This window comes from Psammomys obesus, unplaced genomic scaffold (genome assembly GCF_907164565.1).
Source record: "Psammomys obesus unplaced genomic scaffold, mPsaObe1.curated_primary_1811, whole genome shotgun sequence".
In the NCBI taxonomy this organism is placed as follows: domain Eukaryota; kingdom Metazoa; phylum Chordata; class Mammalia; order Rodentia; family Muridae; genus Psammomys; species Psammomys obesus.
Window position 1 is genome coordinate 349,271 of NW_026596134.1, and position 27,566 is coordinate 376,836.

The 27,566-nt window shown below is 48.4% G+C and overlaps 2 protein-coding genes across 5 annotated transcripts; one reads left to right on the forward strand and one right to left on the reverse strand.

Moving 5' to 3' along the window:
* The first annotated feature begins 6,081 nt into the window (after positions 1–6,081).
* Cdca4 (cell division cycle associated 4) lies at positions 6,082–16,351 on the forward strand. 4 transcript variants are annotated; one of them, XM_055593276.1, is made up of 3 exons: positions 6,082–6,141; positions 8,241–8,368; positions 14,337–16,351. In XM_055593276.1, the coding sequence occupies exon 3, from the start codon at positions 14,343–14,345 to the stop codon at positions 15,054–15,056; it is 714 nt and encodes a 237-aa protein (XP_055449251.1). In that variant the 5' UTR covers positions 6,082–6,141; positions 8,241–8,368; positions 14,337–14,342; the 3' UTR covers positions 15,057–16,351. The 4 variants fall into 4 exon arrangements, with proteins under 4 accessions (XP_055449251.1, XP_055449253.1, XP_055449250.1 ...); XM_055593275.1 differs by lacking the exon at positions 6,082–6,141 and adding an exon at positions 6,202–6,601; XM_055593278.1 differs by lacking the exon at positions 8,241–8,368 and having other exon boundaries at positions 6,095–6,141.
* A 3,336-nt stretch (positions 16,352–19,687) lies between these two features.
* On the reverse strand, positions 19,688–27,209 carry Clba1 (clathrin binding box of aftiphilin containing 1). Its single transcript, XM_055593196.1, is given in 6 exon segments — positions 19,688–20,303; positions 20,306–20,411; positions 21,257–21,373; positions 23,484–23,613; positions 24,910–25,055; positions 26,304–27,209. Coding segments are annotated over 6 exon segments (975 nt in total). The 5' UTR covers positions 26,727–27,209; the 3' UTR covers positions 19,688–20,250.
* Positions 27,210–27,566: the final 357 nt, after the last annotated feature.

The following is a 27,566-nucleotide window of genomic DNA, read 5'->3' on the forward strand; positions in this document are numbered from 1 at the left end:
CTTCTTCTTCTTCTTCTTCTTCTTCTTCTTCTTCTTCTTCTTCTTCTTCTACTTTTCTTCCTCCTCCTCATTACCATCATTATCATCACCACCATCATTGTCACCATTTTGAGACAGGGTTTCTCTGAGTAGCCCTGATAGTCTGTAGGTTGTCCTGATAGTCACTCTGTAGACCAGGCCGGCCTTCAACTCAGAGTTCCGCCTGCCTCTGCCTCTGCCTCCCAAGTGCTGGGATTAAAGGCGCATGTTATCGGGACCAGCTGTTTAACTTATTTTTTATTTTATCAGAGCCCACATTTCAGAGACTTTAGAATTTTACAGAGACTTTGGGGTTTTAGAAAGACTGTGGATATTTTAGATAGGCTTAAGCTTTGAGAGAGATTTTGTCTGTTCAGAGAGACTGAACTTTTAAAGACTGTAGGATTTTTACCATTATTTGTGCTTTTATTATAATACTGATACTAACATGCCATCTTGGGGACAAATGGTAAAGAAAAGGTTGTAGTTGAATAGTAATGTGTGTCAAGGTGACAATTGTGCTGGCTAATTTTATGTCAACTGGATGCAAACTAGAACCGTTTTGGAAGCAGGAACCTCAAAGGAGGAAAAATCCCCAGCGGTTTTTGCCTGTGGATAAGCCTGGGGTTTGTTCTTGATTGGTGATTATGTGGGGAGGCCCAGCTCACTGGGCAGTGCTGTCCCTGGGCTGGTGGTTCTGGACGCTATTAAGAAAGCAGGCTGACTTGAGATGAGGGTTTGTGCCTAGTCTTACTGTAAGTTGTTATGATATGTTTGTTGAATAGGCCTGGGACGCCTGCTCTTTCTGAAGATCTCAGGTAAAAGGGAGGGGGGGAGGGACTGTGAGGAGAGGAGGGAGGGGAAACTGAGGTCGGCATGTAATATACGAGAGAAGAATAAATTAAAAAGAGAAGGGGGGAAAGAAGTCTGAGCAACCATGAGGTGCATGCCAGTAAACAGTGTTCCTCCTTGGTCTTTGCGTCAGTTCCTGTCTCCAGGTTCTTGTCTTGAGGTCCTTCTCTAGCTTCCCTAGATTCCTTCCCAAGTTGCTTTAGCAAAGCATAGAACCCCTAAGACACCAGTCCTGCCATGGCCACCAGGGGGCAGCATCACCAAGCCAGAGCAGGCGCTGTTAGCGCTGAGGGTGTCCGACCTACCCCAGTGCCTTTTCTTTCTGTCTGTACCCTTTTCTAGGCAGCAACCTGCCTATAGGCACCACGGAATCAGAGTCTTGTTTTACATGTGCTTATTTCTGAATGTAAAATTATTATTTGATTTCCTTTGATTATTCTTCCCCCCCCCCCTTTTCCTTTCCTCCTCCTCCTCAGCATAGCAAGGGACTTCTGACAGTCTCCTGTCTTGGTATCTTGAATGCAGGGTTTACGGGGGGGGGGGGGGGAACGCAAATGGCATGCATGTAGAGGTCAGAGGAGACCCCCAAGTGTCCTTGCCTTCCACTTTGTTTGAGAAAAGTTCCTTTGTTTTCCACTGTGTATTCAGGCTAGCTGGCCCAAGAGCTTCTGGAGAGTCTCTCTTGGGCTTCCATCTCGTCACAGAAGCACTGAGATCACAGACACCCTGCTGCAGCAGGTTTTATTTAGGTTCTGGGGAGCCAAACTTTGGACCTCACATCTGCATAGTAATTACTTCACCCACAGAGCCGTCTCCTGAGCCCCTAAAATTCAGTGGTGATTGACACAGTAGCTGTGTGTATGGTTACAGGGTCCTGCGGGAGATTGCCTGCCGGACATGATGCGAGGGATTAGAATGGTGGGCTGAAGGCCTCCATCTCCTAGAACATGCCTCACATTTCTGCACTGGAGCCGACTCCATGCTCCTCTCCTTGGGCCTCAGAAGGTTTGTGGAAGCTTCCTTGAACCCCCATGTGTGTGGAGCCACAAGTCCCATGCCTCTGGGTCTTGGCACTTCCTCTCCAATCCTGTCCTCATCCAGCAACCACTCTTCTGCCCTCTACAAATCAGCTGTTTTTACCCACATTTGTATTTCCAAATTATAGGAAAGTAACACAGGCAGTACAGGCCCTGGTAAGTCTCAACAGCCACGTCCAGTTTATAACATTTGGGATTATGGATGGGAAGTTACCCAGATAGAAATTATTACAACAATTAGCTTGGGTGGGAGCTGGGAGGTAAAGGTAGGTTAGAGGGTTAATATCTGCCCTGTCCCAGGTAAGATAAGGCTATTCCAAAATCTTTCAGGTGTCTGTGTCTTTTATTTATTATTATAATAGCGGGTTAGATAATATTCCCATAATAATTATAGGGCTAGGGCTGGAGAGATGGCTCAGAGTTTAAGAGCACTGGCTGTTCTTCCAGAGGTCCTGAGTTCAATTCCCAGCACCCACATGGTGGCTCACAACCATCTATAAAGAGATCTGGTGCCCTCTTATGGCATGCAGGTGTACATGCAAGCAGAACGCTATATACATAATAAATAAATAAAATTTTCAAAAATAATTATAGGGCTAATCCTAAGCATTATTAAGATGCACTTTTAAGTTAACCACAACGATGTACTGTCATTGATTTGATATTTTCCATGCCTCGGTGTAGACTTTCTTGTAGCCATCGTTACCAGGCCTCATGTCTTTCACCTCTTGTATTGGCACTGTCAATGCTCCTGTCTCCAAGTGGATTCTTGTTATCACAGGAGTGAAGTGGGAACAGACAGGCTGCCAGAAGACCCTGCAAAACCAGCTTGTGCTGCTTGAGTCTGTTTTCAGTTGCCGCAGCATTATTCAGACTGCCTTTGTCTGAGTGCTGCTGGAACCCCTGGGAGACCAAAACAAAAAATATATACCTTGCATGTTAAGGGTTCTCTTTGAAGTTAAGACGAAGAGTAGCTGTTTGTCCTATGCTTATTTGACCCATCTCTACTGACGTGCTTGATACCTGTGGGCAGGAAGTATGTGGCAGGAAATATGTCAGGGTGTATGATTGCCCTTGATGGGAAGTGCAATGAATTACGGGTTTCCTTTTTTTTTTTTTTTTTTAAAGATTTATTTGTTTTATGATATGAGTTCTCTGTCTGTGTATACACCTTCATGGCAGCAGATCACATTGTAGATGGGAACCACCACGTGCTTGCCGGGAATTGAACTCAGGACCTCTGAAAGAGCAGACAGTGCTCTCTTAACCCCTGAGCCATCTCTCAAGCCTGGGGTTTTACCTTTTCAAGATCCTGCAGAACATAATTCGTGCCTGTTTTCTGGGAACCCAGAGATGGACCTGGCCATAACTCATTCACCTGGCCAATATTTGCTTAAAGTTTGCTTCAGATTTGGCTCTAAATTGTAGCACTTGTTTTTCTCTCTCAAATCTCAGGATTAACATCTGGAGACCGCAGTGAGATGAGAGAAAAGCCATTCTACCTCAAATTCTGGAGTTAGGCTCTTCACTCAGGGACCGGTGGGTTACCTTGTGGGTGCATTTTGGAATATAAATTCAAAGCTCCAGAGCACACCTTCAGTCCTCTGGACTCCCCGCAGTGAATAACCATGTTAGAAAATGAAGATAGCAAGCATTTTTAACAGAGGCCTCCTTTGGGTGAGTCGTAGAAGCCTGTTTTAGCTTCCTGTGGCATTTTTCTGCTTATATGGTACCTTGGAGGTCTATGAACCCTCATTCAGGGCAAAGAGAGAGATCCCAGAGCCCACTGTTATTTCTGGTTAATTGGAGTTCAGCCGGAATCATCGGTTTTTCCCTTCTACCCCGCCTTGGAGATCCGAGGACCCCCTGGTGAGACCGGGCTCCGGTGTACTCAGAGAGGACCAGCACCTTGGTACCTGTCAACAGGGTCTCAACACCTCAGCTGCACAGCAGAGGTAAGGAAACACGGGGGTGTTCTATAACACCGGGGGCCAAGCTGAGGGCTTGGAGAGGTCCAGCGTGGGTCCAGGAGCCGAGAACTAGGAGACGGGTTCCGAGTGTCTGGGTTGTGTGGGAAGTTATAGAGTGCCCTTCTATTTGTTAAGATAATTTCTCTTGGTCAGATTGGTGGACTTCTGAATGACTCCAGCTGTTGATTTTGCCTTGTGTTTTCTGTTGTTGCTTTGGCTGGGTCTTGTCTTACATCTGTACGTCTTTCTGACTCAGGGTGACTAAATGGACAAAATGGCAAGACTGATAAACTGGAGTGCTACTCCAGTGACCACTCGAGAAACAGTGGAGCTTTCGGGACATGGGGTTTGATGGCAGTATGTGGGGGTGCAGAGTGGAATGTCCAGGTCCGTGCTTGGGGCTCGATGGACAGCTTGGAGGTGCCATTGAGCACCCAGTGTCCATGTGCAGCCGGAGCCTCAGCTCAAGCACCGTGCCTTGTAACTGTTTGCTACAGCACTACCAGGCAGCTCCTACCTTGGAATTACAACCCTGGAGGAGGTAAGTTTTGTCTATTTGTGTGTGTGTGTGTGTATTGATGGGTCTATGACTTCTGATTTGCCTGCAAGGTTTGTTGCAAACATGAATTTTGGAGTTTTTGTTTTTTTAAAAAATACAGAACTATTATGTCTTTTTGTTTTAATCCCAGGTGTGGGATATGGGATTGCTTTCAGATTGTTCACAGCAGCTGACTATAATTTGTCTCGTGCTCTAGCACGGGCTAAGCCCCGGTGTGATTTTGCCAGTTGCAGATAGCTCCTACAGCTGTGTAGCATTTGAAATTCTGTGGACTTGGGCTGTAGAGATGGCTTAGAAATTTAAAGCACTGGTTGTTCTTCCAAAGGTTCTAAGTTCAAGTCCCAGCAACCACATGGTGGTTCATAACCATCTATAATGAGATCTGGTACCTTCTTCTGGCCTGCAGGCACAATTGCAGGCAGAATACTGTATAAATAATAAATTAATTAATTTAAAAAAATTCTGGGGCTTTTCAGAGGGTTTTAACTGCTAGGGTCCTGAGAGGCAGGGTGGGTTGTTGGTTGCTGTTGGATGCAGTTTATTAACTAGTTATGTGCAAAGAAGAAACAAGAAGAAGAAATAGATATCCTGAGAGCAAAGATCAAACCTGCCTCAACAAGTGTAGGATCGCATATGACGCACATAAAATAAGTAAATCCAGCCGGGCGCTGTGGCGCACACCTGTAATCCCAGCACTCGGGGAGGCAGAGGCAGGTGATCCCGTGAGGCCAGCCTGGTCGAGGCCAGCCAAGGCTACACAAACCAAAATACAAAACCAAACCAAACCCAAAATAATAGCAATTAAAAGGGAAAAACATGCTTAATGCTAGTGTCCAGGTCTAAATTCAGGTCATTCCTTTCCAGCAAATAAGCGGAAAAAAGACCAAGGAATGGAAATGGGTGAGCTGAGGAGAGCCCACAAAGCATAGGGCCAGCCACCATGTGTTTAGCCATTTCTAAGACATTCATATATTTTCTCTTCAACGCTGTTCACTAGAGGCCCAAGTGGGGAGGGGTTTCCAGTGCAAACACGCTTGCTGTTCACGTGTTAATGTGGCATCTCCCCCGGACGTTTAGCAACACTCCGCTTCACCTAATCAAAGGCGTCCAGACGTGGTGTCCCGACATTAAACTTTTATTTTTCTGAGTTGAAGCTCCAACCAGGACCTGTTCTGGGATCCCACCCCAGAGCCTCGTTCAAGCCTGCCGTGCCCGGCGCCGCCACTGCCACCGCAGGACAGGAGCTTCCTCGAAACCAGGGGGCTAAAAGGGCTCACGTGACTGAAGAGACCAGGAAACCAGCGTGAAGCGGCGTGCGCAAGAAATTTGGGTGCTGTGGGCGGGGTCAGCGCACGGAGCACTGGGAACTGGGCGGTGGCCAGGCGCACGGGATTCTGGGAGCCGAGCGCGCGGAAACCTGGGAACTGGCTGGAGCCGTAGAGAGACGAGGGACCAGGGGCGGAGCGAGGCGCGGGGAGACCTGGGAACGGGGGAGGGCGGGCGGAGTCGCCCAACGCGCGAGCCTAACGGCTCAAGACGATGCGCGGGAGTCCACACCGCCGAGGCTCCGCCTTGCGTGGGTTTGAACGAAGCTCCGCCCCGCACTCCACCAATCGGCGCTCGCGCGGCGGCGCCATGGCGACCCTTTGTGGGCGCTGACTGGTCCCGGCGCCCGACGGAGTGGCGGGCCTGCCTGGCGGCGCAGGTAAGCGAGTGGGTGGTTTGTTCCTTCGAGCTCCTGTGGCCCGGTCGGCGGCCACGCAGAGCACCTCCGGGCCGCTCGGGCGGCGGCAGGGTGCCCGGGCCTCCTGCGCCCGCCGCCCTTTGGCGCTCACGACGCTGCAGCGTTTTGAGTGACAGACATACCGAGAGCCGGAGCGGCGCGTCTGAGCCGGCCCTCCCGCCCACGCTCTGTTGCTTCCGCCCTCTCTTCTTCCTGAGTCCTTTCCTCTCTGTCTGCTTTCTCCTTTCCTTTCTCTCTGTCCCTCCTCGGTTCAGCCGCGGTCGGCCCTCCGGTTCGTGGCCGCCCCTGCCTGTGCGTGGCCTGCAATTTTGGGGCACTGTACTTTCCCTGGCCTCTAGCAGCGCCGAGCCCCGTGCATCTGCCTGCTTGCCAGGGACCGACTTCAAGAGGGCTGGGTGGGCACCCTGCAGCCGCCTGCTTGGTGAGTGTTGGCCTTGTGTTCTTTTCTTTTGTTTCTTGTGTTTTGTTTCCCCTGAGAAGGTTATGAAGTGACTTGTGTTGCTTACACTTCCTCTACTGCTATAGACCTCACTTCCCTCTGAAGTGATCATTTGTGGCCCAGTACATACTGGAATGGCATTGGTGGAACTCTGCTGGACGCTGCTTCTAGCTTCAATAGCCTGTCCTGAAGTGCCAGAGACCGTTTTTAGTTTCCCTCCCCCAGATACGATTACCAAGGAAGGGGCTTCTCCCCGAACCTGGGACAGAAGTACTGGTCCAGACAGCACCTTTATATTTTTTCCTGGTGGCCTTTGTAGTTGATGTACCAGACAGATGGCAGGACTGAGCTAGCCATTAATTTAAATGATCTCAGGGAACACTGCATGTAAAATGAAGTTTGATGTCTCATCAATCGCCTGCATACAGCCATGTCTTGATTTTAGAGATGAAATTTAAAAATCCAGTCAAGAATCTCCTCCCCATTTTAGAAGTGCTAGTCTTAAAAGGAAGGTAAGGCAGGTTCTCTCAGGTTGTCACTGGAACTTACCTCTAGGCAGAAGAAAGCCCTCATCCTTCCAAGGGTAACTTGAAGAAGGGCTTTCTAGTAACCTTTTATACAAAAATCTCAAGCAGACATAGTGGGACAATAAACTCCATCAAATAGCCATGAAGTTCACTGGCCTAGCAATTTCCCAACTTGTTTCCTCCTTCCAATTGCCTTTTGAGGAAATATTTTAATGCAGTCATGATTTTGGTTTTTGAGACAAGGTTTCCTGTAGCCCGGGCTAGCTTCAGACTGACGCTGTAACTAGAAATAACCTTGAACTCTTATTCCTCCTTGTCTCTGCTTCCCAAGTGTTGGGATTACAAGTATGCCACCAGGACCAGCTCTGAAATCACTAAATTCTGATTCACCTTTAAATCCTACATTCATATGGGTGCTTGATTGTGTTTATAGACCAAGCCCTGGTTGGGATGGGTCTGCTCAGGTAAAACCAAGACTGATGATGGTCAAAGCCCAGGAAGCTACATTTCCATCCAGTCACTGAGGTAGGAAACCAACTCTAGGGTATGATGGTTGTGGAGTCCTAGTCAGTCTCTTTAACTCACGTTGTTGTAGGGTAATCACTCTCACTTCACCTTACAGTGTTGAGGCCTCTGCTGTCCTCAGCACTGTATCTGAGTCCCAGGCCTGCCTGGCTTTCAACATTCAGCCAATGCTTGGGCTGGAGAAAACCTGAAGGCAGGGCTGTGGGTTGACGTAACTTTGGGTTGAAGGGATGTTAGACAAGACATTCTGGCCATCTGGAAGTAAGATGTGAGATGTGGAACATAGTTTATACAGAACTTAGCAGGAAGAACTTCTGTCACATTTCATTAGAAGGATTAAGCAACCTCGGGTCAGGCACACAGGTGGCCACAGAGAGCGGTGCCCAAGCAGTCTAGGAGAACCCCTTGCTGGCCCTGTAGGACTAGTCAGAACCTGTGCTGCTGGTACAGGCCTTCACCTGCAAGCCCCTCCTTTCTCTTGGTAGTAGTTACTCTGTCACCGTCCTGTTCTCTCATGGCTAGGTTCTAGGGTAACAGGTAAGCAAACAGAATTGTATATTTCATTCCAGGGCTTGCTTGTTGGCTGGTTTATTGGTATATCTGTCTGTCTGTGTGCTTGTGCATGCACACACACCTGAGGCCGATGGAGGACATTGGATCCAAAGAACTGGAATCATAGGCGGTTGTAAGCCATCATGTGAGTTCTGGGTACCCAGCCTTCATCATCTGTAAGAGTCATCTCTCCAGCTCCACCTTGTCTAAAAATCTTTAACCCTGAGGATGGTGAACAATACTGAAGGACATTGTCTGTCCCTAGTAAGAGAGGGGATGTTGGTTAAAGCTCTGCTGTGTAGGAGTTATGTGTACCCTAAGGAAAAGGGACAGAGAGAGTGTTTAACCTGCAGAGTTAGTAAATCAGAAGTATTTTGATAGCAAATGTGTAAAAGTTAATGCAGAAATTGATGAGAGCTTATGCTTTCTAGAAAACAGTTTGATACAGTTATTAAGGGCCTTCAAAATGTTTCTGCCCTGAACCCTAGTACTAATCCAGGGTTAAGTTAAGGGTATAGAAATCAAATACCAGGAATAGGAATCATCATCTGTGACAGAGCCTGTGCATGGCACTGGTGTAGGCTTCCTGCTGTGCTTGTGCATACAGGTAGGCACACACTTATCAGAAATGATGATCCGCTTGTTACGTAACATGATAAACAACTTGCTATTGCTTGGGAAGAAGAAAAGGGTTGGGAGAACAGATCTAGAGGATTTCTCTGGTTAGAAATTTGTGGAGTTTCTGTTTGATTGGTTTTTGTTTTTGTTTTTTTTTTTTTTTCAAAACAGGGTTTCTCTGTGTGACTGCCCTAGCTGTCCTGCAACTCAATTTGTAGACCAGGCTAGCCTTGAACTCACAGAGATCTGCCTGCCTCTGGCTCCGAAGTGCCAGTATTAAAGGCCTGTGCTACCAGGCTCAGCTTTGTAGAGCATTGTTTTGTGACTTGATTCTCTTCCAGATTGTCTACTGAGCTGTAGAAATAACCAACCAGACAAATGAGACCAGGTAGAGGCTGTGTGTACAACAGGGCTTCTGTAGCCAGGAATTGGTCTCACCACTATTTAGCAGTCTTGAGGAAAGCTCTGCAGTGGGGTGGTTAGGGGTGGACTGACTAGGTGATGAGCATTTCCTGTGTGAGAAACAAGACCTTCATTCTGTAATAACAAATTTAAGAGACTTGCAGAAGCAAAACCATTTTAATTTTATGATTCTGCAGAAACAGATGCCAGCCAGCACAAATAGCTTCCCAGTTTGGCACAGAAAGTGGTTTTTAAAGTGAAAAATTCTGCCTTTTTGGTTTTCTGAGTCAGAGTCTCATTATGTATCCTTGGCAGGCCTGGAACTTATATGTGGACCAGGCTTGCCTTGAACAGATCCACCTGCCTCTCTAGTGCTGGGATTTAAAGGTTTATACCACCACACCCTACAGTTCTGTCCTGTTTTTCCCATAGGCTAGTTCTCCAGAGAGATAAAAATCTTCACACTTGTGTAGCACAGCCTCCTCGATGGATTCCCCATCCTATTCCGAGCCTCATCTGTTGGATATTACGCGACTCCAGGTTCCCTCCTTCTCTTGTGGGCTCAGTCACATAGTAGACTGCAACTTTTCAAACTTTGGATGAACTAAGGGGGCCTAGACAAGCAGGGCCAGCTGCTACCTAGAGAAAACAGGGCTCTAGTGCCTCTTTCCTGTCTGTGACTCTCCAGTGAGCACTGAATAAACATCATACTTAAATTAGACCATCATTTATTTTTTACACCCTGTGGCTGACTTTAGTAGGTATTTGCCCCTTTGGTAGGCCAGATATGACACCAGAGGTGTTAGCTTTTTATATTTTGATTATAGAGCATTTGTGGGGCAGTTACTGATGAGAGGCCTAGAGAGTCTGCTGGTTTCCAGGCTGTTTCTAGGCTGGTCATTGCAGAATTGTTTCTTTGCTCCAGCCAGAAGCATTTATACTTTCTCTTGTAAGACCACATGCTCATGGGTGCTTCTGGGCTTTCTTTTTTGGCGCTAGTATATTCTTAACACTACCAACTGCTGTCGAGTCCATCTGTGGCTCAGCATTAAGTCCGCTTTCCATCCCAAAAGAGGCACTAGAGCCCTGTCTGGATTTCAGAATTAGGTGTGCTTTATTTGGGTACACCCACCCAGGGATTTGTGGCTTGGGGTGCCAAGGGGATTCATGCGCAGTATTAACTTTGTGTTGGGGCCAGGGTGTGAGTGTAGCTCAGGCTGCCCCTTTTGGCCAATGACCTACCTTCCTGCCTGTTGAATACAGGGTTCATAAGTGTGTGTTACTGGTTTCAGTGTACTTCACAACTGCCTCCAAATGTGAGGTGCGAGTCTCTGAAGCCTGCTTATCTTTTTTTCTTTCTCTCACTTTGATTTTTGTTTTGTGACCCTTGGTTTAATCAGGGTTCCTTGGTACATGGGTAGGAATTATTTACTGGAGCATGGGCAACTTAATTGGGTGGCTACACCACCAAAAACAATGACTCCCTCCCCCAGACACCTTTCTTGTACACCTCCCCCATTCATGAAGGAATTATAATGGGGTCCCATCTTGTACACATAACCACAGCTGCTGGGATTTCATGTGTGTAGCAGCCGTGTCATATCCTGTTGGGGGATGGTCTTGTGCACTCTGTATTCAGACGTTGATTCCTGTGTTCAGAGATCTGGTTGCATTCCAGATGTGGCCATTGTCATTTCTTTGGACAATCTCCAGTCTGAATGCTGTGTAAAAATTGTTCTCCATCATCTCTGATTGGTTTCCAAACAGAAAGCAGTTAGTTTCACTTGTAATAGTCATGCCCTTATTTCTCCTGTGAGCATCTTTTGTTTTGCAGATTGGTATTTTAGTTTGCAGGTTCACAAAACAAAACAAAAAAACACTGAGGACTTTGCTCTCTTCAGCCTGTACTCCATTTGCTGGTACTATGAAAGCTATCCAGAAGGGAGAATGGCCAGTTCAGGAGTCCATTCTTCTTCTTCTTTGTCCTTTTGTGAGTTCTCACTGCAGCTTGCTTCTCAGTGCCCTCAACTAGGGTTTAATTCATGTTATATGAGCTAGTTTGGTTTGAATTCTATGTTAAATTGAATGTCCAAAAGAACAGTTGGACTTTCAGAAATAACCCTGAAACAAAGGTAAAGGGACTTGCCAAAGAAAAACTTTTGGGACTTTCCACTCCCAATCCAGGCTTTCTTGTTATAGTTTGACATAGTACATTAATTCTCAGTAAACTTACAGTATTACTCTAGTGGCTTTAAACATGTAACTGGTTTTTTAAAAAATGGGAGAAAAAAGTCCAGTGTTCATTAGATTTGGCATACGCCTATAATCCCTCCTCCCTGGAGGCCAAGGCAGAAGTATTTCAGAACAGCCTGATAAACATAGGTCCTGTTACACATACCTACCAGCACCAAAACAGACATTTCTGAAATGCAAAGTTATTTTTCTGTTGCTGTGATAGAATAACCTGACAAAAAGCAACTTAGGGAAGAAAGGGTTTGTTATGGCTTGCAGTTATAGAAGGGATACACTTAGTCCGTCATGACAGGGAAGGTGGGGCAGTGGAAGGGTGAGGTCAGCCTGGTAGTCAGGAAGCAGGGTGATCACATGCCATTTGTACAGAGGAAGTAGAATGGAAAGTACAGCTAAAGTATAAAACTTCAAAGTCTGCCCCCGGTTTTAGATATCTTTCAGCAAGGTTTTACCTCTTAAAGATGTCATAACCTAGATAGCACCATTAGCTGGGGACAAGTATCTACACATGAGCCTATAGGGGGACTGTAGGCAAAAGGTTATTGTGCATCAGATGCTGATTTCTGTATCCCCGGTATCTGGTTGCAAGCCTTGTTCTGAAAATCTCAGTGTTGTGTAAACACTGCTCCCTGATTGTCCTCTGATGTGCCAGTAAAGTAGATTACAGCCAAACACCGAGCAGGGGAGAGAATAGGAATGGACTTTATGCCCTCTGGGGTGAGGTGGGGGGTTAGAGAGAAGGAAATAGGTGATTGAGGCAGTGTCAGAGATCCAAGAGAGATCAGAAGATGGAGCTGGAGCAAGGGAAGTTTCAAAGTGCAAGTAGCTCTGGGATGTACGCTAGGAGGAAACCAGAATAGCTTAGAGGGTCAAGAATAGAGTGATAACTGCTCAGTTATTGTTGTGAAGCTTATTAAACAAATATAAAAGAGTCTCAATTATTTGTGTGATAGCAGGGTTGAGAGAAACTAAGAGAAAAAAACAAACAGTTATACAAAAATAACTAGTGGGACAGTTCTTGTTCAACCTAAGTTTATTTATTTTTAAAGACTTTTATGTATGTATATTTTGCCTGTGTGTATGTCTATACCATATGCATACAATGCCTGCAGAGGCAAGAAAAGGGTGTCAGATACCGTGAAAATGGAGTTAATGATGATTGTGAGGCATCATGTGGGTGCTAGGAATAGACCCTGGGTGCCCTGGAAGAGTAGCAGTGTTCTCAACCACTGAACCATTTCCAGCTCCAAATCCAACAGAATTTGCCTGCTACGGTGTCACCCAGAAGCTGGGAAGCAGATGCTGGCCTGGTTTACACAGTTAGTTCCAGGACAGCCAGGACTACCTAGTGAGACCTGGTTCAAAAAAAACAAAACATAACCTTGGATATTCTTACCAGTAGCAATTTAGGTGCTTTGTGTTTGTGTGTATGTATGTGTGAGAGCCAGAGGCCAATTTCTGATATCTTCCCAGTTGCTCTCCACTTCAGTTATGCAATTATTATTCAATTATTGAGGCAGGGTGTCAGATCAGTCCAGAGCTAGCTAGCCTGCTCCAGGGATCCCTATTTTTATATCCCAAGCTCTGCGGTTGGAGTTGGGCCACCGTACCTGTCTGGCATTTACATAGATGCTAAATATCTGAACTCTGATTCTCACTCTGTGTGGAAAGCATTTAACCTGTGGAGTCGTTGTCCTGGCCTCATCTTTTCTATTTTTAGATTGTTCTCTTTGTAATGCCTGCACATATAAGTATGTGCTTTCCTAGAACTTGAGTTATGGTTTTGAGCCACCATATATAAGTACTGGGAATAGTGCCTGGTTCCTCTGGAAGAATAGCCAGTGTTCTTAACCACTGAGCCATTTCTCTGGCCCCTCTTATATCTCCTTGCCTTCATTACAGGATAGGTGAAATTTGAAGAGCATGCATGGGCAGGTAGTACTACCTGCTTGCTTTGCTGGGGATAGTCTTGTAGGAAAAAACGAGCGGTCAGCATTAGTTGTCTTGAGATTCCAAGTTTCTTATATGAAGGTGCATTCCTCTCTTACTTAGGTTGAGGTGGGATGTGTTGGGAGCCAGGCACTATATGGCTAGCACACTTGTCCTGGCACGTTCTCTCACCTCATATCTACACCCACCCTCTGTGGTCCGCTGCTGCCTTGTCTTGCCATTGCCAGAGTATAAGGAGAATGGAATTGCCTTGGGTGTGGCCTCTGGAGAGGCTGTAGTTTTCTGGCCCAGAGTTCCAATGGGAGTCCCAGTTTCAACTGGATTGTTTCCAGTTTGGGGCTGCTGTGAGTAGAGTACTATGAACATTCTTGTACAAGTTTTTACATGAACCTTAGCTTTCATTTCATTGAAACAAATGCTCAAGAGGTCACATAATATGTAAAGATCTGTGACTTTGAAAAAAGAAAAAAGGTAGCCTTTTTTGTGTCTATAAAGAAGTCCTAAGAATAACTTAGCATTTAATTTCAAATGTATTATTTGAAATAAAAATAAAATAAAGAATAAATATAAATAAAACACTAGTAATTGGAGATATGGCTCAGAGATCTTGTCACAAGGATAAAGACTGGAGTTCCTATCCCAGTTTTCTCAAAACAAAAATACCACCTTAAACAAATAACATCTTTCTCCTATTTGTGTTCATTTGTCTGTTGATGAAAATTATGCTACAACTTGAGCTTTGTTGTTTGTGACAGTGTCTGTGCCTTAGGCAGCCTCCCAGATGGTGTCTCTGGCACTTCTCTGTTACCTCTTCTAGCTGTCAGAAACTGTCCTGGGTACTGTCATCCAGGAAGCTGAGGTATGCTAAATGCTGTCTTCCTTGGTTCCCACAGGACAGGATGTTTGCTAGAGGGCTGAAGAGGAAATATGGTGACCAGGAGGAAGGAGTAGAGGGTTTTGGCACTGTCCCTTCCTATAGTCTGCAGCGGCAGTCACTCCTGGACATGTCCCTGGTCAAGCTCCAGCTCTGCCACATGCTAGTGGAACCTAACCTCTGCCGCTCGGTCCTCATTGCCAACACAGTCCGGCAGATTCAGGAGGAAATGAGCCGAGATGGCGTGTGGCATGGGATGGCACCCCAGAATGTAGAACGGGCACCAATTGACCGCCTGGTATCCACAGAGATCCTGTGTCGTACAGCAAGAGGAGCTGAGGGGGAGCACCCTACTTCTGAACTGGAAGATGGTCCCTTACCAAGCTCAGCTTCCGAGCTTCCCATAGTCAGCTCAGCACAGGGGCAGAGGAACCCTCAGAGCAGCCTCTGGGAGATGGACAACCCACAAGAAAACCGGGGAACCTTTCAGAAGTCACTGGACCAGATATTTGAGAACCTGGAGAACAAAAGCCCCAGTTCAGTGGAGGACCTCTTCTCAGATGTGGACAGTTCCTACTATGACCTGGACACGGTGCTAACAGGAATGATGAGTGGCACCAAGCCCAGTCTCTGTAATGGCCTTGAGACCTTTGCTGCAGCTTCTCCTCCACCCAGCTCCACTTGCAAGTCTGACCTGGCTGAGCTGGACCATGTAGTAGAGATTTTGGTGGAAACCTGAGAGGAGGCCCTCGTGGGCCAAGGACAAGGCTACACTTCCCATGGAGCTCACTTGTACTGTGACCCAGAGACAGACAAGCACTTGTCCCAAGAGGGGCTCTGACTCTTCAGCCAGGCCCCCTCCTCTCTGTCTGACTGAAAAATATCCTGGACAGATTTTCCTCTGCAAGGGCTGCAGCCCTGGCTGCCCTCAGGGCTAGTTCCCTGAGGAGGGTGGCAGATGCCATCTCCAGGACTGAGCTCTCTGAAGGCTTCTGGGCCCTGGGCTCATTTTCCTGTTGGTGTGAGGCTGGGATCACTGTGGAGGATGGTGTGCACAGCTGTGTCTAGTCTATTTTACAGATAGGCGAACTTTCTAAAATTAAGTTTTAAATTTGGGCAATATTTTGTCTTAAGATATATTTTTTAAACTTTTTATACTTTAGTATTTTTTTTAGCTATTTTCTTAAAAGTATATTTTTTCTACAAACATCCTCTGCTGCTACGTTAGAAACATTTATAACCTAAATAATTACAATTGGTGTGTCGTTCTTAAGGTTTAAATAGAAAACTTTTTTGTTAATGAGTCCACTCCCAAAGCAACTGTAAATGTAGCCAGGGGTTTGCGGGAGAGCCTAGCTCCGTTATGGTCTACATTCTATTAGCGTGCTTCAAATGAGAACCATGCACAGCTCCACTGCTCCCTCACTGGGTCTGCTCTACAAGTGCTGTCTTCCTAGGCTTCAGTATGCAGGGTGGTTTTATTTATGCCTATTTATATGTAAATGCCACTGAAGGCTAAGGCCAAATGTCTGGAAATCACAGTACCAGTTCTTCAGAGATAGCTGTGGCAGGCAGTGCCTTATGTAGTCTTGTCCTTGGCCATCACTGTCTTGTTCCCACCACAGCACTGTGTGTGACAGGAGGCCATGACATCCTGACAACACCCAGGACTGCGTACTCCCTGTTAGGTGCATACATGGAGGCTGCTGGGTGCCAGGCATGTTTGTACTTGGAAAGGGTATATACCCCATCCATGACCTCACTAGGAAATACTGTGCTTGCTTGCTTTTAAAATGGTGCTCAAACATTTTAAGGTGAAAAACAATCTGACTCTATATAATTTTAGGGCCCCTCCATCCCAGGGTCCTGCTACCTGATCACGTCAGACTCCTCCCCCATGCATGTTTTCTGTTTCTCGTGTGCTTTTTTAGACTTACCCACCTGAGCCTAAGAGGTTTTATTTTGTATGTATGTATATGACTTCCTTGATACCAACAATGTAAACCTCACTTTTTATTAAAAGTATCCAGCAAATGGAATGTGTTATGAACTTTTTTCCTTCTTAATCCTTCAAGTGAGCTTGCCGTATCTGTGGTTTCAGCTTTTTATATGCTGTGTAATATAGACAACTTTTCTTTTTGTGTTAAACAGGCATTGGGTTTATTTTCCTGACCTCATAGCTCCCAAGGCAAAAATCTCCCTTACCTTTTAGGTCCTGCCTAAGGCCTCTAGGAAATCTGTAGGAACAGACTGGATGAGCCCCAGGTCTATGAACACAGATCTCAAGGATTCCTCTTTATAGGTGCTCCTGGCAGCCTGCCCTAACAGCTGCTTTCTTGCAGACTATCCCCAGCCTTCTCATGCCCAGGACTCATACAACCTCATCTTTTTTTATAAAGCACTCCAAATGTGTGCAAATGTTTGGACACAACATCTTAATCAGGGATAGTGTAGGGTCCTTTCCCTTCTCTGAGGATCTATTCAAAGTTAAGAGTTGGGGGGAGGGAGTTCTGTTCTAAATGGTGTAGCCACGGACAGTGGCTCCCATTCTCCAGTAAATAATATTCTACGCACATTTCTGCTTGCAACCTAATTAAACTGGGCCACATTTTTTAAAAAGACATGGAACTGAGATTCAGGAAGAAGGGTTCAGAGGGAGAACGGAAGATATTACTACAATACATGTATAAAATGGACATTCTTTAAGTCCCAAATACACAAGCTGCATCCATTCCCCCCTGCATCCCTTTAGACAGTTAATTTTGATGCGTTGCTTTAGAGGTAGAAAGTTTGTGAAGAGGGGCCTCATGTTAACTCCTGGGTACCTTTGTTAAGGTGAGCCGAACACTGCCCAGCTAAATTAGGAACACTTGACTTTCTGGTCTACAGAGTGAGTTGCAGAACAGCCAGGGCTACAGAGAGACCCTGTTGTAGCTGGCGTTAGCTACTTGGGGTGTTCCACCCTTATCCAAACTTGCTCCTTGGGGCAAGTTTGATCTTTGCTGTCAGGATGCCTAATTTCTTGCTTTTTTTGCATGCAACTACTCAACAGACTGCAACCAACAGCCCCCCTGAACGACCAACAAGCATCTACCTTGTTCCAGCATTTATGTACCCTCTGAAAAGTCTCCAGAATTCCAAATGTCACACAGTCACAGAAACTATCTGCAGCTGGCAAAATCACGCCTCTGCCAGAGCACGAGGCAGATCATAGCTACCGTGAAGCAGCCCTATATCCCCACACCTAGGATTAAGACAAAACATTCTTATGTTTGTGTGTTTTTAAAGAAACCAGAATTTTCACTACACCCTGTCGGAAAAAAACCAAACCACTTGACTGTGAGACACAGCAGTATTTTGCCGATTTCTGCCTTCCTACATGCTCCCATTTAGTGCTCTATGTATGCGGCCTTACTGCTGACCCCACCAGTTGTGCAAAACAGTGTAGGATACAAAAAGGGTCCCAGCTCCCCCTGAGCTGAAGCAAGCCATACACCTAGAAGCCAGCCCTCCGGAGACCGAGGCCCCACCCTGCCCTTTCAGTGTGGTATAAGACATTAAACAGGACAAGTCACCATGCCGAGGAGGGCAGGACAAGGACCAGGAACCAGGGTGCACAGCGACCCCCAAAGCAAAGCCAACAGCCCAAGTGAGCTTCAAATCTAAGCCTCTTGCATCTGGTTTGGCCAGAGCCTGGGTGAGGCTAGGGTCCTGGTTCCTGCCTAAATGCATCAAATCCCAGTTCTTTGTGAGGAAGGGAGTGGGAGTGAGTGTCCTCCCTTGCCAGCCCTGCTGAGGAAAGGGCCTCTCTCTGAGGACTTGTTGCTCTCCAGTGCTGTGCTCTTTGAGTTCTGTGCTCAGTTCTGGCTTGGCTGTCTAGGCAGCTTGGACCCTTGGCTCTCATCATTTGTGTGTACCCTAGGATGCTCCTGAACAGCTTCATCTCACCTGCAGCCATTAGGAGCCCAAGAGCAGAGCACATTTCAGAGCACTTGCGGGATGCTCTGGCTTATGTTGTTTATTCCAGCATTAGTGACAGAAATTGCATATACTTACAGCATATATGGTTTCAGATGTCTGTGATGGCTAAATGGAGCTGGTGACCAAAGGCATTACTTCAACGGTTATTGCTTGAGTAATGAGAACATGTTAAATCTTTTCGGTGGTTTCTGAGAACTTTTTTTAAGACAGTGTTTCTCCGTATAGCCCTGACTGTCCTGGAACTTGCTCTGTAGAACAGGCTATCCTCAAACCCAGATCCACCTCCCTCTGCCTTCCAGTGCTGGGATTAAAGCCATGTGTCACTATGCCCAGCTTATAATTGATTGGGAATTATGAGACTACTCCCATTGTTTCCACTTAGGGTGTCTTGGTGGGCTTTCTGAATGTTGACCCAAAGCTGTGCCCTTGGCTGACACCATCATCTCCACCAGGCCCTGCCAACTTCTGCTCTCTCAACCTCTAGGAATTTCACATTTAAGACTACACTATAAGTCCTGTGCTTGTCTCTGCACCTGTTTATTCCACTCAGCATAATGTCCTCCAGGCTCATCCATGTTGCTTCAATGTCAGCGGTTCATCTTTTCATGGATAGACAGTACCCTTCCTTTATCCACAGGACAACCCAGATGACACCATCTTAGATGTTGTGAACCAGGCTGCGGTAAACGTGGCACAAACTCTTCTGTAGACAGATTCTGTTTCTTTTTGGATAAACCCCCAGCAGTAGGATTGCTGGGGCACATGGTAGCTGTTTTTAATTTTGGAAGAGAATTTGTATACTGTTTCCCATAACAGTGGTTCTAATTTGCATCGCTCTGGGTCCTTGCCAGCGCATCTCTATCCTGGTAGGAGTGTGGGCACCTGACTCTGCTTGAGGGCATTTCTCCATGGTTAAAATGGCAATCAGGTTTTTCATGTGCCCATGGGCCACCCACATGCTCTGTGAGAAGCATGTTCTACTCCAGGTCCCTTTCTACTCTGAGTGACTTGCACACTGCTTCCTTTGCTGGCCGCAGCACCTGCAGCCACAGGGAAGCTGCAGCTCACTCTTGCCACGTGCTAGTCAGTGCTGATTGCTAAAGATGAAGATGAAGGCTGCTTTCCTTCATCTCGGCACCCAAAATTCAATCAAAACAAACACCCTCTACCCCACAAATAAAATAAAAACAACACGTTATCCTTTTGTTATAAGCCTTAAACTATGTGCCACCTACTGGTGGTTGAGTGTAAGGGCATTTCCTTCTCCTGTCTGGGCGTTTGTCTGCTTCTGGACAATCAGGTCAGTTCAGTCAGTAGTAAAGCCAGTGTCTCCTGAGCAAGTCAGCCCCACAGTGGTCTCCCCAAGAGCTCACGCAATAAAAACACAGGTTTACACAGTCCTTTCTTTTTAATAAAAGTTTACAAAATTCGGCACAGCCTGCTTGTGTATGCTCCTGGAAGAAAATAGTTGTCTCAGCCGATGACCAAGGGAGCTTCAGCCAGCTGTCCTGGGACACCCAGTAGGTGCTCTCCTTCCTCTATGCTTATACTCACAGTAAAGCTTGTCCCCAAGGCTGCTGGGCAGGGTCCAACACAGAGATACATATAACAGCTCAGGAAGAGCATGAGGGGAGCCAGGACAGGTTCTTGCAGGCGATCAGTTGCTATCTCCTGACTTCTGAACTCATGGGTCCAACTGTGAGCGAGGTAGAGCTCACCAGGCATTGGGTGCCAGCATACAGTGTCCCCAGCAACTCCATGGAGACTGGCTCTGCCCAAGGACATTCTCTCTGTGCACCCATCAGATCTGATTGGACAAGGTATGGGTTGACAGCGGTCCTAGGAAACTAACATGGATCTGGGAAATGGTGCACAGAATTCTCAGATTCCAGTACCAAAACAAACCAGTAAGAAAATGTAAAATATCTCAGAGGTACAAAGTACTCCTACTTTTAGCAAACACCATTATTCAAGAATGCCATCTTCAGGTTGCGTGGAGTAAAGATCTTTTTTGTGGGGTGGTAATGTAGTGCCTGTTTCCTTGTAGTGGCGTCTTCAGAAAGAGGCTGTAGGTGATCAGGCTGCCCTGCCTGCTGCCAGATGTCCCTGAGAGCTGAGAGGAGAGTGGTTATCAGGTACAAGTGTGACACTACAGAGACTTTGATGGGTACATTTGCACACGCTGGAGCCTCTCAGCGTTCTCTCCTTGGTCTGGATGTGCAGTTCAATCAGAGAAGCATCCAGGGAGAGGAATAAAGACAGAGGCCACTAGAGTCACCGACTCTGGCCCTGGTGGACTGTACAAGTTTCCACCCTCAGAGCCGCTGCTGGGCGCTGCCCTAGGTGCTATGGTGAAAGAGGGACACTGTAAATGTCTATAAATGTCAAAGGCGACTCAGACCTGCGTCCGAGGTTTCGGGCCTTCCAAAAAGCTAGGGGACAGTCTCCTCTGGCATCATGCCCTGTTACTTCATAGTGATGCCCTTTCTTGAGTGCTACAAAACCCATCCTCTGCCCCCATATATCAAGGGTGCAGCCCACCTCAGCTGGGTGTCTTCCCACAGAGAGCCACAGGGCTGCACCCTACACCTCTCCCTCCCCTGTGGCACATACTCCTGCCACTGTCTCACCATTATCTCCTGGGCACACATACAGAGCCCTTCCTGAAACGCCTGGTTAGTGAGCACCAGATCCAAGTCCAGAAAAGGCCCGCTCTCCCTCCCTGATAATAGCACCGGGTAGGAACAAGCCCCCTTTCCTGTTCTCTCCCTGCTAGGTCCTGCTGTGAGGATTTGATGGGCTGGCTGCAGAAGGACCCTCAGCTTGAGAGAAAGCCTGCTCCTCAGCATCTGCCAGCCTCTGACCCAACACAGTGACAGGCACCCTGGCCTCTTGCCTCCCATCCCCCAGTTCCTGGTCCTTGACAGTCTGAGGCATGGGGCTTCTGACTATGCTCACCTTGGTCTGGATCAGGGCTTTGCAGTGGTGTAGGCGGAAACTGCTGACTGCCAGCAGCTCTTCAGGCTTTCTGAGCTCAGAACTTTGCAGAACTTGACCCTGGCCTCCAGAAACACTCTAGGAAAAGAAACCTCTGTTACAGCACTGCCACTTTCATTCTAAAACAACAGTACTCTTAATTCTGGACTCCTTGGGCTCCTCAGAGGGTCAAGCCCATGGCCTCCCTCCCAGCCGTGCCTGCCACATGCTGAGTGTCACCTGGCTCAGGAGCCTCCAGAGCTGGGGTGCTCCTCAGCTTTCCTTGTGGCATGAATGTGTCTCTAAAGTTTAAGTGTTGTAAACCAAATTCCTAAGTCCATGTGTTAGTTGCATTTAGAGGGAAACTCTGGCAAGGAACTGGGATTAGAGGAGGTTATCAGAATGCTGCCTCCATGGTGGCATTGGTGGCTTTATGATCAGGGAGGCTAGAGCTGGCATGCTTGCTGTGTCTCACCTCATGATGCTGAGCCATGCTGTAACAGAGCAAGAAGCTAAAGCAGGGGCTAGTGCCATGTCTGTCTCCAGCCTCCAGAACTATGACCCACATGAATATGTAAATGTTATAAACTACCTGATTTTAGGTATTTTGTTACATCAAGAGGACTAAGACCCTGCTCAAGAGAATGTCTTCATCGCCATGGCACCTCCAGGAAGATCCTTCTACCCTGCAAGTTGCCTGGAGCTGTCACCCTGATGCCTGCCACTCTGGAACCCTACTTCCCAGCCTTCAGGTTCAATTCTTCCTGCACCACAGGGCCAGGCTGACCTCCTAGGTGGGGTTGGTTGGGTAGGGACTTGGGAAGTGCTCTTCTTCCTTCTAGTTCCTTAATTCCTGACCAGCCTGGTGTCCTTGGACTGACAAGGTAACTCGCCAGGGCAAAGCTGCCGTCTTTCTTGGCCTCTTGAACTTTCTCTATTTAAAGCTTTGCATAATATTTAAAAACGAAGAGACCTGCCATCTGACCTCTGGCAGGCAGCCTCGCTCTGAAGTGTAGTCTCTGGAAACTCATGGGTTTGACCTGTGCATGCTGATGAGACTTTCTCTCCTGCTGCTCTGCCCTGGACTTGGCTGTCCCCCACCTCAGGCATCAGGGTTTCTTCTTGGGATCACTATATGTTTAGAGGACCACCTGGTTGCCTCAACCTCCCCCTAAGCCACCTCCCAAGGTATGCACCAAGCTAACCCATGACATTGCTTAGGTGTCTCAAAGTGCCCAATTCCCCACATGCCACCTATCCAGGTAGAAGGTGCCCTCATCCCCAACCTGTGTGCTGCTGAAGGCCTGGGCCCACTCCCGTCACTGGGCCCCTGCCCACCCTTCTCCACCTGCTTCTGTTCCCTTTAGCATCTCCCCAAAAGTCCTACCACCCACAGGGTAGCACTTCATGACATTCTGCTCCGACACAGCATCCCCTCCTTCCACTAACTGCTGATGACCCACATGCCCCCTGTGCCCTCATGCTTGCTGCTGTGTCCTGGAGTCCTGCACATGTCTAAGGACAGCATGCTACCGAGGATGGATAGGCTACCCACCACGCTCACGCCATGCTCCAGTCTTCTTCTGAGAAGTGATACTAAGACCTTATGAAAGCTGGTCTTTGCAGCGCTGATGGCAGGCAGGTAACCCTACTACAGTCTGTGCTCAGCTCCACACACCCTGTCCCTGGCCATCGGTCTCCCCAGTGTGTCGTTCCAGTGTGGCTGGTCACAGTGCAGTCTCCATCTCCTGGGTAAGATTTCTTAAATATGAAAAACCCCTACAGGCTCCTATGTTGGGGGTTGCTGCCAGCTGATGGCTTTTCAGAAGTGGTCAGATCCTGAGGGCTCTAACTTCATGCTTGTGTTAATCCACCAACCGGTTCATAGTCCAACAGCATTACTGAACTGATGGAAATTTGAGGAGTAAGGCGTGATTGAAGGAAGTGAGGCGCAGGAGGTGTGTCCTTGAGGGCTGTATCTTGCCTTGGTCTCTACCTGTGACTGTTTCTGCAAATTCACTACCACACTTTGCTTCTGTGACCCTCTTCCTCCCACCACAGACGCAGAAACACAGAACCAACCCACTGTAGGCTGAAGATGTTAAAATATGAGCCAAAATAAAACCTTTTTTTCTCCTCCAGTTATTGTGCTTGGGCATGTCACCAAAATAAGCAAGGCCCGACTACCACCTGCCCCGGGCCTACTTACCTTCTGAGCAGTATCTATGCCAAGGACAGGAAAGAGGTTTTCCCAACAGTGAGATTCACTCCAGAGACACGGTGAAGCAGACACAGTGTCAATGTTCTGAAGGACTCTCCAGAGGTTCCTAGATTCAGACCTGGGAGAAAGATGCAGTCATGACAAGAGACTCTTCCAAGCAGATTGCTAAATCCGAGGCCCCCAGCAGATGGCACCTGGCCTTTGAGAACTCAGAAGGCCCTGCCAGAAGATCTGGGCTCTCCTCTGTTGTTAACCCAAGCACTGACATCAACCTGTCTATCTGTCCACATGTGCCCTCCCTATGTATCTTCCAAGAAAAGCCCTGAGGCAAGACTGAAAAGCCCTGTGGCCATACTGGTCACAGTAGATGCATATAAACCAGCGTACAAATTCAGGAGAATCAATGAAGAAACACATAGAGGAATGTGGACTGTGGCCATGTTAGTACTGCATACCATGTGCACTGAGCTCATGAGAAATAAAATTATATCCAATAGCTGCGAGGCCATACAGGATGTCAAATTCTGGGTCGTCTCCATTTTCCAAATACTCAAGTGTCTCTGAACATACAAGAACGTTCCACCCTCAAGCACTCACCCTGCCGTCTCAGAGTGTCCGGCCTTGCCAAGCCTGACACCGGGTCACCTGGGCCTCTGAAGAGTTGACGGTGGCACAGCCACCCCTAGCCTGCTGGGGCTGCCCTAGGGTGGCTCTCCCAATAGGCTATGCTTTACAGGAGCCCCGGGCAGCTGGGCACTGTTGGTCACAGCCTTCTGGGCTCTGGGCCTAAAGTCCCAGGTCTCTGTGGAGGGTCTTCTGGGCAGGTTCTGGGTTGACCCACACATGGTGGTCATAATGGAGAAGACAAGAGCTCAGAGTGGCAGAGTTGTGACAATGCCCAGGCCTGCTCAGGCATACTGAAACCCTGACACACACCAGCCAGCTTTCCCTGGACCTTGGGTGACAGAGAGCCTACCTTCTCTTCACTTGGCATCTGAAAACAATGTCCGAAAACAAGGACATCTCAGGCCCTTACCACTGTCACTGTCAATTGACAGCACGTCCCTAACCTGGCCAGCCAGACACTCTGTGTGGCTGTCTCCAAGAAGCATACACAAGATAACCCTGAAAGTCAGTGGCTGCTCCTGGGGTGCTTCCTCTAACTGTGGCTGAGGGTCACAGGTGTCAGGTACCACTGAACCGAGCCCCTAGCAGCAGCTCTGAGAGGCCACACCAGCGGCGCTACTGGAGTATCCATACATGCTGCTGCTCCCTCTGGAATGCTCTGAGCCACAGGTGGCCACAGGCACAAGTACAGGTACCCTCTAGGAACAACCAAAAAGCTTTGTTTACTTTAGCAAACAGAAATGTTAAGACTCTGTGACATCACTCAGTTCCAATCTAAATTCATTACCACAGTGTAGGCACAGATGCAAGGCCAGCATTTCCTTCACTGCTTATTTCTAAGAAATGTTCTAATGAGCAAACGTCTTCAGTTGCCTGTTCCACCGGGACTTCTTGAAACGCAAACCTGAAAACCTTCTCATAGCTGAGAAAGGACTGGAAAGAAAGAACATTCCAATGTTAGGAGAAACTTATACATTAGGCAACCTCATTCCAAATACTTGACTTTAACATAAATGCATCTTGTCCCTGGCTGCATGCTCAGTTGGGGTTGCCATCACTGATAACATCATTCCTCAGAATCTCTAGGCTATGTAAAAACACAGTGAAAACCATGGGCTTGCAGAAAATGAGTGCACAACTAAAACTTTGTCAGGGACATGTGGAGAAGGTGGCATCTCAACACTGCCTTTCCCACGTCAAGGGGCTGGGAAGTCTGTATGGATGACGGTGGAAACACTTCACCTCGCAAAGGCTCGGAGTCAGGTGTGGTGGTGTGCACAGGGCTGAGATGGGTGGTGGCAGAGAGGGGCTGGCAGGTGTCTGAGGTTTGGCGTGTTCTGTATGCCATGTGCTGCACACATTCCTACACTCGCCCAGTGTTCTCTGTAAAATCCCGCTATGCACAAATGTTGCCTAACACTTCAACCATGCTGAAGAAAATCCTCGATTCAGAACAAAAATTAAGGTGTGGTCCTCATTGGAGGTGCAGGGAAATGGGTCTCAATAGCTGAGTCTACCCAGCAGCACCTTTCTCTGTTTATTTGTGTTTGGGTCGAGCCACCGGGAAGGAGAATGGCTCAAACGCAGTCAGAGGCAGTCAAGGAAGCAAAGGTGTGGTCAGCTGAGGGCTGTGTGGGACCCTCAACTAGCACAACCTGGTTCAGTACTCAGAACTGAACTGTGATAACTGGTTTTCAGGTCTGAGAATTTCTAAACCTGCAAATTCAGGATTCCCCACGTGCCCTCAACAGGATCGTGCAAGCGCAGTTGAGGCCTCAGGAGAAGAGTTTGGAGAAAGCTGCCCAACGTGTTCAGATCCATTTCTGTGGAGTCCCCTGGCCAAGCCCTCCACCCCTTCTCCTCTTTGTTTTGTTTTGTTTGTTTTTCAAGATGGAGTTCCTCTATGTAGCCTTGGCTGTCCTGGAACTCCATCTGTAGACCAGGCTGGACTCCAATTCAGAGACCCACCTCTGCCTCCCAAGTGCTGGGATTATAGGCAGGTGGTGCCCAGCTTCCTTGTCCTCTTCTTAAGCAGAGGACAGCCAACCACACAGCAAATGACAAACTAGGAGAGAAGAGGGGACTCTAAGGCTGGCAGGGCCCCGACACCCCCGAGTGCACAGAGGCCTGGGCAAACTCTAATGGCCATACAAAACACTTCCCACTCAACCACAGAAATACCTCTGAAGATGGGTCAGCAGCAGTTCCTGTTACCCAGGGTCCATGCACCTGGCAAGAACCATGCTCTTTTGGGATGGAAGGGGTTCTCAGCGGCTGAAGTTCCGCAGCTCTCCCTAGGAGTTCAAAAGACTGAGAAAAATGCTCAGGCTTAGCTGAAGACTCCTGGAAGCCTTTGAACTCGCCCCACCCGCTGCTGAGCTCCCCCGGGTGCGGACAGTTGAGTGTGCAGGTGGGAAGACCCTTTTCCAGCCTGGAGCTGCCAGCTTTCGCGTCAGGCAGAATCAGGGGACCGTCGCAGCAGATCCTCCTCCGTTCCAAACCGCCACCACTCTGTCCTCTAGCTGTCTGGCGGAGGGACCCATCTCCAGGTTCTCCTGCGAGGTCACTCACTGACCCTCTCCCCACATCCTGCCCACCTTGCATCTTGGTGTGGCCAGGCCAGCCGATCCGAAGGAAGGCTGCTCAGAAGACATGCAGCTGCTGAGATGGAGTTGCCCAGGGCTTCCTGGGAGTGTTCACGTGCCTCTGTGGAGTCGACCCCTTCCTGGCACGAGAGGGTGACCAGTCCAGCACGGGGGCGTGTCTTAGGGCCAATCAAGTGAGGCGAAGGAAGCCCGGGGGGGGAGGGGGGGACAGACGCACGTCCTGGTGGATGGGCCTCAGAACCGGGTCTGCGAGGCCGCTGGCTGAGGGCAGGGAGCTCGGGGATCGCGTCCCAGGCGGGAGTCTTGCGGGCTCCAGGACCAGGTCCGAGGCGCAGACGGCGGGTGGTCCTGGGCTCACACAGGCCCGCAAAGCGCTCACCCTCCTTCGCCGCCGTGACGTGCCTCCCGGCGCCTGGCCGGGAGATACCCACGGCCAGCTTAGCCAGCAGTCAGCGCCGCGCGTTGCCCGGCAACGATGAGCGCCCGCAGGCTTCCGGCGTGTTTTGCGTGATGTCAGCACGCCACCGCGTGGCGTGGCCAACAGCGCCCCGCCCACGCCCCGCCCTCTCCGGCCCCTTTCGGGGCCGCAACTTTGCGGAGTGGTGAATGCTGCTCCACTGCTGTTGGGGTTCAGCCTGTTACCCAAGCCAGCCTCCCTGCCTCCCCGGCCTACAGAAAACTGCGGGAGCAGTTTTCATTTTGCTTTGGCGCCCGGTGCCCATGTGATCGATGTGGCCCCGCAGTCGCATACCTGGCCCATGAGTAAAGCCACTGCCATAGGGCTGGCCCCTCAGCCCACACCCTCCCACTCTGTTTGGCCCTGGTTCCTTGCGCTCTT

Excerpts from the sequence above, each read along its gene's own strand:
- Cdca4 (XM_055593276.1), top strand. The coding sequence starts at position 14,343 with ATGTTTGCTAGAGGGCTGAAGAGGAAATATGGTGACCAGGAGGAAGGA.